This window comes from Vanellus vanellus (assembly GCF_965231255.1).
Source record: "Vanellus vanellus genome assembly, chromosome: 8".
NCBI classification, from domain to species: domain Eukaryota; kingdom Metazoa; phylum Chordata; class Aves; order Charadriiformes; family Charadriidae; genus Vanellus; species Vanellus vanellus.
Genome location: NC_138913.1, coordinates 7,696,617 through 7,706,160, shown reverse-complemented (window position 1 = coordinate 7,706,160; position 9,544 = coordinate 7,696,617). Strand labels below are relative to the sequence as shown.

Genomic DNA, 9,544 nt, shown 5'->3' with positions numbered 1-9,544 from the left:
TTACCATCTGGCATGTGTGTGAGGCTGATTCAGTGATGGCTGTGAATTTCCTGGCACATGCCTGCCACACTGACTGTAGGGATTCTTGTACCCACCCACAAGCAACTGGTCTTGGCCACGCTAAACCCTACAGTCCCTAGAGTAGATGGATTTCCATTCCCATTCCGAATAGCAATTCCTCGGTGGTTGGGAGCTCATAAGTTAACAGAGGAGTTTCGTCTTCAGAGCTGTTCTGTACCCAAACACTACTTTCATAGAAAAAGAGACCATCTGTGAATAGCCCTGGATATGCAACTGCAAGAAAAACAAGATAAAGCAAAATTCCAATCAGAAGGAATAAGAAGACTGATAAAAAGAAATGAAGAAAACAGAGATTTGAACTATTTCAGATACTTGCATTTGTGCGAGACAGTAGTAACAAAGCGAGAGGGCATGAAGAAGAATAAAATTGCACTTATCTCAGAAGCAGTTTAAAAAAAAACCCCAAAGCTTAAAGGAAGAAAAAAATAAGAAAATAAATAGTAACTAAAAGGATTGGGATAATATACCTTTTGAGTAAATGGTGAATGAATTCAAGAAAACAAACTGCACCTAGCAGTAGTCCATACTGAAACAACTTAATAAAAACAGAGAGTTTTAAAATAAGATCTCTGAGTTGAATTATAGAATGAAACCAGGAGAAGCATGGGACAAAGGAGATATACTGCACATGCAGTATTACAACACAGTCCAAGTTCCAGTAACCAAGCAGCCCCTTCAGGCTTAAAGTAAATTGTAGTGTTGAAAAAAGGATTAGTTGTTTTTTAAAACACAGTTAACAGAATCTCAAATATACAAACATTACCAGTGTTTTATTAAATTTGACAATATGTGTTCCTTCTTCTGTCAAACATAGCAGATTTTGTGAGTGTTTTCACATTTCCTTGGTGTGTCTCAGAGATACAGTTGGGAGTGTTTTTCTGGAGAAGTGTCCTTTCCTGAACTTAACCCTGCCCTTTCCTGAACTTAACCCTGCCCTTTCCTCCTGGCCAAGGAAAGAGGCAAATGCCCAACAAAGCTCCTGGCTGCAGCAATTAAGGTTGTATCTTTTCCTGGGTTCTGGTGAGCCTTCAGAGAATCAAGATACCCAAATGTGCCTATAGAAAAAAAAAAAAAAAAAAAGTAAAAAAAACCCCAAACCCCACAAAACAAACCCCAAAACCTGGCTTGCTATTTTTCTTCTTCTATTACGTTTTCTGATCTTGGGCACCGAAGTCATGGTTCGTGAGAAGAAACCAATGGTTCCTATTATCTTCATCTTCTATGAAGAGCGTGGTACACTTACTCCAGTTACTGACTGGGGAGAGAAAAATATATTTATGGCAAATTGATGAATGCTAAAGAAAAAATCATCACATAGTTTAACATGGGAATCTCTACCCGGTGGCCAAGAGCAACTGGTTTTCTATGTTACTTACCTTTTTAATGAAGGTCTGTGTTTCCACTTACATGAAATTGCTCTAGACTTACCTGTACGCAAATGAGAGCAAAATTTGGCTTAAGCCAAATTTCACCACTACATAGGAGTAACCTTATGAAAAGGAGAAAAACAACACTGTACAACCATGTCTTTATCATCAATCAGTAGAATATTGCATGACTCCTTCTGAAAATATATTTGGTGACAAATGAACCATATATTATTTTTAGAACCTTTCATATAGTCTTAATTGCTTGAAATTACTGCTGAAGTTGCTTCTACAAATTAATGGATGAAATAGCTACATTGTACATCTCACTCTCCCAAACTGCCTCCTGCCAGAAGGTCGTGTCCCCCCCCCCCCCCCAACCCCATTTTAGTCTGTGGAAAATTTATATCAAGTACATGGTCCTGAGTCTGGCCCATGACCGCTTCGTGGTCACAAGTTTTCTTTTTCCGTCCTTCACACCCACGAGATTCAATCATGTGCCCACACTGAGCCAGTGCTGAGACCAATCTCACAAGACCTGCTGAAAAATAAGGTATGTTAGCTGATTGTGCAGTATGACAGTGCTGCGTCTGTTGGGGAAGAACCTATCTGTATTTGGCCACTGAGAGGGAATACCTGAACATACCCTCTCCTCTTTGCAGAAATACAAATGGATAAATAACTCAGGGAGGTCTGGAAACATCCAAAGGCTCTTAGAAGCCATGGTTGTAGCTGATTAACTTTTATATGGACCTCACAGGAGTTCATACAGATTTCTGAACGGATCTTTCTTTCAGTAAAGTCAACAGCAAAATTCTCATTAACTCCCACAGCAACTGAACCAAATCACTACCTGCTAAATTTGTCTTTTTTCCTCTTTTTTTTTTTTAATAATGCAGTTTAAGTGTTATCAGCTCACAGTCTTACAGGAACATTTTGTTAATTGAGCTCTAGTATTATCACCTCTGGTTGCCAGTATTATCAGCTTCTGTTTGAAAAAAAGTTACTGGCTCTTACAACCGTAAAGCAGAAAAGCCGAATACTAACTGCCCAACCCTGTAGACTTAACTCGCTCATTTATTTATTTATTTATTTATTTCTTAAATAGCATCCTTCTAAAGCTAAGCTCATAAACGCTGAGTGAGTGCCTGGTGTTGCTGACCCTGAGAGGGGAAAACTCAGGTGACAGAGAAAATCCAGGTATTTCTGCCCCGAATTTACAGGAAGCGTGTGGCCCAGTTGTATCTCGCTTCCCTTCCAGAATGGGGCACAGCCGAGCAGGCTTACAACAGCTGCAAAGTGTCACTGTGTCTTTGACGTAAAGGTCAACATATAGATTTGAGGATCAGACAGAAGTGAATGTTCCATTTTTAAAAAAGATTTTACCACAAAACCTACTATAGCTCGTTAAGGCTACAAACTGTGGTACAAACCTTTTCTTTGCATCAGCATAATTTACGGGGATTAATTTTTTTTAGTCGAAGACTCTTTTTTTCTGAATTTTGGACTTACATACAAATAACTATAAGCATATTTTAAGGCACATTTTACTGCCCAACAGTGCTCATAAATCAAGTAGTTATACTTGTAATAATTTCTGTGAGTGGGTGTTCATGTGTGTGAGAAGATACGCAAAATTGGACGGTGAGATGAGCCATGATGAACATTAAAGGTCCGGAAGCAGATCGATAGCTGGTGTAAATTGTCAGGGCTTCATTGATTTCAATGGTCCTATGATAAATACTGATTCAGCTGGTGCTAAAAAAAATGTCATCAGTTGAGCATCTGGTCAATAACAGTGGAGAATGCAGAATGAGGTATCGGCGTTACCCCCACACTGAGCACCTGCCTTTACCTGTGAGTTGACTCTGCAACCAAAAAGGTAAAAATCCCTGTTTATTCCCGGTTTTTGACATCTCCTCTATTGACTGGAGTAGTGCATGTGGGTATGCACGTGGAGAGAAAGATGCATATATATACAAGAAGTCATTTCCTCTGACAAACCAATACTTACACGGCTTTTACTGCTGTGATGGTACTTTTACCTTCAAATATACCCCCCCACACACATTTCAAGATACTGTATGAAAACTACTTGTACAAATTTGTTGCACGTCTATGAGCTTTTTCATTCGTCCCAATAGCAAGGGAAACTAAGCTCAGAACAGGCTTTAATACACAATTTACATACAACGCTTAAATTCCTTTTAGAAACAAAAGCTTATTACAGAAATGATAGTTTCCCATGTGTATGAATTACTAAGAATTATAATATCAAGAAAAAGGAATGAAGCCAGGTTGCACATAAAAATCTGCATTCCCTAGGTAAGATTCTCAACATTTTTTTTAAAACATTTTCCACCAGATAAAGTTCATTACCTTGTTCTAACCATTTCCCATTTCACAAAGTTAAGTTTCTACTGAATCTGTAAATAAGAAATCAATTATACAATAGCATTAACAGAACTAAGAAAAAAGGGACCGGTGGTAAACTCTGATTCTGCTGCATAGTTCTCTTGAACGCTTTATCTAATGACGCTAATTTCTAGTCTGCAGACAAATGCATTGATGTGCTAGAATTAAATCGAATTAGAATGTTTAGAGTAAAAGCCCGTTCGCCATGTTTCAAATTGTTCGTATTTATTTGGAGGCCTCAGAAGGGCATCTTAATCTTATAGTGTTATTATTTCAAACAGAAAAAGAGATTTTTAATGTTATTTGGAGAAAGCCCCTTAGCTTACAGAATGGAAAAAAAAAAGAGCAGAACTGCCGCAACAGATATTTTGACAAGAGCTTTGAATGAAAAATAACAAAACCTCTGCAGGGAATTTCCCATTAATCTAATTTATTTGGGAGCACATTTTCACAATAATAATTAAATTATCTAATGTTCGCTTACATTAAAAAGCGATCATCTGTAACAGTTCATTAATAGAAAAAAGGGAGAAAAAAAGGCCAATATTTTAAACTAAGACCACAGGAAAAAAGCAACAACTTACAAGCACCAAAGGAATGCCATGATTTGACAGTTCCCTATGAATTCAGCTGTTTCGTCTCTTACTGAAGTTGGCAACAGAAATTCCAGCATTTTCTGTGCAGTGGTGTCTTTAAAGCTGTAACATGTTTGTTAGACCTCTATTCATCCAATTTTCAGGGTGTTTCAAAAACCAAAATAGCCAATAAGTAAAGTCTTGTGACATAGGAAACCAATTTTAGTACAGACAATGAAAACAAGAAGAACATTTTTCTATGGAACAGGATATTCAGGTGCTTCATCCGTGCCTCGCAAGTCTTCAGTGGGTGGAGAATACCATGTATAACCAACTGAGATACCATTGAGCAAAACGTGTTTTTATCTGCTTTATTTCTCCTAGAAATGTCAGCACAGCACATTATATTGCCTGTAATTTTAATAGATAAACGAGACAATGATTCCATTGTTATTTTTTTCTCAAAATGGTAGAATACATTTTCTTAAAAAGGTCTGCAAACATATTTACAAAAGTGTGAAAGCAATAAATGCAGGCTTTTTATATTTTTACTGAACTTCCAAAGACTGACTGATATCCTAATTTTATTGGAAATCTGGTGCAAGGATGATACAAGAAACTAAATATCACACTCAATTTTGCTTTCTTGTAGGCTACCATGAAAAACAAATCAAACAGATAAATATCTTTAAAAGAACAAACTTATACTCCATGAAGCACAATGAAGATATTCCAAAACCTTTTCCTATACTTTTATTTTGTTTCAGCTTTAAAACATCTCTTGGTCTTTCTTAATGTTGTGTTAAAACGTGGGACAACATCTTATTTTTGGAAAGCCAGCTGCTGTAATGTAATTATAAAGTAGCCACCAAAATGTCATTCACAGTATCTGCATCACAGGAATGGACTTTTTTTTTTTTTTTTTTTTCTGAAGGGGAGTGATAAAATTTGTGTTGTTGCCGTCATCATTCACATTTTAAATACTGTTGGCTGACAGAAAGAAAGTGTAGTGTCATGCTTGGTTTACCTAAATCATTTATTTTGTAACTAATAAAAGTAAACAATTACCAGATACTGTATATATAGAGATATATAGATATATGGCCACAAATAAACTATAGTAGAAAGTTATTTTGGTTTTGATAAAGTTAAGAAAAGCACATAAAATCATATTTCATGAATATCTTGTTTTATGGCCATCAATATTTTTGTATTTTTTTGTTTTGTTTCATCAACATAGCAAAATACAATCTTCCTATTAAACAATAATTATCAGATGGCAGACAATTCTTTTTATTGGTTTACATTGGCAGGTCACAGTCTAAAAGCACAACCACATCAGGCAGAAATTGCACACAGACCGCCCTGGATTTTGAAGACTATTTTTTATGCTTCTACCAAAAGACCTTAATTTAAAACTGGGGACTGTAACACGCACTAATTAAATACATGGATTTCTTTTTTTTTTTTTCTTAATAGCTAAGTAAAATGACTGAAATTGCAGTACTTTATTTTGCTTTCAGCTTCACTTGTAACATTTGTGCTTGATGTTAGCAAACACGCTTTGAACTTCCTAGCGGCCGTTTGTGAAAGTTCAATCACCCAAATAAAACCCAGGTGATTCTTTTTCCCGTCACGGAATAGTGCAGATTTATTTCAATTAGACCTGTTCCTTGGCTTTTTTTTTTTTTTTTTTTTTTTGTGTGTGTGTGTGTGTGTGTGTGGATTTTTGCATTAAGTTATTCCTGAAAACTAGGGGAGATTTGCATCTAATACTATGACATCATGAAGTCACAATGTCAGTTTTTCTGTAAGAAATGGCTGTAGGTGGGACTGGCCCATAAATATGCAGTTGTATTAATTGTAGAAGGCACGTTCATGTCTTCAAAAACCAGACTGGTCTTAAGATATTACTCTTTATTTGAGACAGTTACCATTACTTCATTAAAAAATGACAAAACAGCAATAAACATTTTAGCTCTTTAATGAGCAAAGATCAGGTCTCTTAGCATTGGAATAATATTCGTTATCCAGATTATCTTTATTTCACTCAGTGACCAGTAATATGGCCAAGAAGTACAAAGTAATTTTCCATCAAGTAGTATACAATTTTTGTGTGTAATAAGCTTTCATTCTTGAAAAAGAGTAACTGAAAAGAAATGTTTCTGTTACTGCAGTTAGTTTGTCAGAGAAAGTTCTTCGCATTATCTTACAAACTATCAAAATTGCTAGTAATTTGAAAAAATGTAAAAAAAAATCACATAACTTTAGTCTAATAGAAATATAGTACAGGTAAGAGAGAAAGTATTTATCAGGGATGTGCTCTTAAGTCCATCTCAATTATTTCTTTTATATAAATGTACATCTGATTACATATACAAACATTTTGAAAGGACCATGGTATATAATTACTGGAAAGCAACAGGGGAATGAAAAATTTCTTGTGATTTTAGAACATTCATTTCAAATCACAAAAACATATGTAGTATTCAGATTTTAAAATTTCCAGTTATTGGCTCTCTCTCCGTTCTTACATACCCTCTTTTTCTACGCTGTTGCCATCTGGTCTAGAGAATTCATTTCGTTGGCAAAGCTAATGTATAGCAAAAAGGTAATTAACTTTATATTAAAGTATTATAAGTAAACTTTGTAACATGCAACATGAGTCTAAACAATAAACTGAAAGGTGTAATCAGAGCAGTAATATTGGGGCATTTTTATATTGCAAAATAACATTGCAATTTTTGGACACACTTTACCTTGCCGATTTGAACTAAATAGATTGTAACTAAATCACAGCAAATTATAAATCCTTCATCAAAGGAGATTCCATTAAAAGTATAGTTATATTAAAGTTAGAAATTATTAAAGTGGAAAGGAAAAAGAACGTTAATAATACAGATTTTTTGACTGGGATTCATATCAGCGAGGGTTCACCACTGTATCCCTAGAATGCCATAAATACCTTTAAGAACTGTTGCAATTCCTTCTATTTCTGAAGCTACCGTGAAATATTTTACTGTAATTACTTTTGCCCCTTTTAGAAACTTCTTTAGGTTGTGCCAATTGATGGAGAAAGCTTCTATTAAAAACTCCAATGGGATGAGAAGAATTTTAATTACGGCTTAATCAGCAGCACAGCCACCAAGCATATAAATTATCATGCACATCGTGCTAAAAATATCCAGTTTCCTTTAATCCCACAACTTTTATACTGACAGCACTTATGTGATAATGTTGTACCTGCCAGGCTGTAAAACTTCTTGGACTGGCAGATTTCAGCATGAGCCCCTTTCTAAGGCCTTAACAGCATTGGTGCTTTGTGTACTTATTCAAATATGTAAATATGGTCTACACAAGAAAACAGGTCCAAATAAAAATTGGTGAAAATTATCTGACATTCCATTAGTGTGTCCCTTGTGCATATTTATAGGTTTTTAAAATTTTCAGTCATAGTTCTTTCCTGTTTGTGTTGCACATGCCTAATTCCATTATGTAACTTAAATCTTCAAAAAATTAATGCTTGAATGTGAATGAAAAAGTATCATTCAGGACAACTGCTTCAAGCAATTGCAAACAGTTGGATTTTTTTGTTTGTTTTTTTTTTCTTTTGTTTGTTTTGTTTGTTTGTTTCTTAAGTTCATTTGATATATGTACAATTCATTTTTTTTCAAAACCCCAAAAGTTCTTGATATGTATATTCACATAATATTCCTCCATATTTAAATAGTAAGAGTCTTGTAGGTTGAAAGCCAAGTAATCTTCAGTAATATCACCTACTGTAATCCATCAAAAAATAAAGTTTGTTTTCGTCTTGTCTGGCTATACCCTGGTTGTTGAGTGTGAATGGGGGTGGGGATGAGGATGGGGCAGAGTATTGTTCTGTCCTCCGGTAAATGTATTGAATGTGTGTAGGGGTTGAATCCCTGGTATAGTGTTGGGGATCATTGTGATGGTGTTGGGTGTCATTAAGGGAATATCATCAGGAGACCTTCTCATAGCTAGCGTGTAGTCTGGGGGACAGGCGGTCCTAAGAACCACCTCATGTGGATGGATGGACTCACATTCATGATCCAAGTCAGTGTGCTTCATTTGGAGGGACATTATCTCCTCTTCTTGTGCATGGGTAAGATCATTGGTAGTAGTACGTTGTGGGCTACATCTCCTATGAACATCATGTCTCCGCTTGTCTTTTTTGTAGTACAGCGCTGCAAAGGCCAAAATGTTCAGGAACAGCAAAGATGCACCAACTGCAATAGTAACACTCAATTCTGTTGAATAGTCTCTTTGATCCACTGAAAATGGGCTTGGCTGTTGTTTGGGATCATCTTGTTTGGCTGTAGGAAAGGCTGAAGTAACAGAAACAGAATTTTTCCTTGTTGGTCTGAAAGTATTATCAGTTGATGGCACTTTAGTTGTGGTAGAGGTATACTGTGAAATGTCGTTAAGATTGTGCAGATGAGGTACCAGTTCCAACCAAAGGTTCACTTTATTGGCCCTATAATGTTCTTTAACTCGTGGTTTTAATCCAATGTGAAGATACAGCTGGTCTTTCTGAGAATATCTGGTCCATGCTACTTCTTCAAAACGATTTGGTTTTGTATGGATGAATTTTGTATCTTGCGGCACTGGTTGATTTGGGTCACTAAAAAAAAAAAATATCTCCAATGTTACAAAGTGTTTCAAAAGGAATTATGAAATTAACATAATTAACATTTTATACTTAATGTTTAACTCTGCCTTTGGACAGAGCAGAATGCTATTTCCTAAAATTAGAGGCCTTAATAATCTCGATTAGAAACAGCATTATGCAAACGAACCCTTCTTTTACATAGGCTTCAGCGACTTCCTTAGTTCCCCAAAATGCTGGTGTCTCACTCTGAGATCTTCTGCTGCTGAGGACAGATTGCCAGCAATGCAGTAATGTGGACAAAGGTCAATGAGAGACCAGCGTGAGAAGACGTTAAGCTTTGCTTTTCTTTTTTAGCAACATAAAGCTCGTGAAGCTCAGCATTTCAGTTCACCTGCAGTATCTGTGGCCTTCCAGAGGCGAAAGACCATCACAGAATCATAGAATGGTTTGGGTTGGAAAGGACCTTGAAGATC

At 36.0% G+C, this 9,544-nt stretch overlaps 1 protein-coding gene across 5 annotated transcripts in view; it reads right to left on the bottom strand.

Moving 5' to 3' along the window:
• Positions 1–8,260: 8,260 nt before the first annotated feature.
• NLGN1 (neuroligin 1) overlaps positions 8,261–9,544 on the bottom strand; it is a gene marked incomplete at both ends in the record, with an annotated part of 315,851 nt that continues 314,567 nt past the window's right edge. For all 5 annotated transcript variants that reach the window (XM_082486816.1, XM_082486813.1, XM_082486814.1 and 2 more), the window contains one exon: positions 8,261–9,083. In XM_082486816.1, coding sequence (XP_082342942.1) covers positions 8,261–9,083 — 823 coding nt within the window. The remainder of the gene's footprint in view (positions 9,084–9,544) is intronic.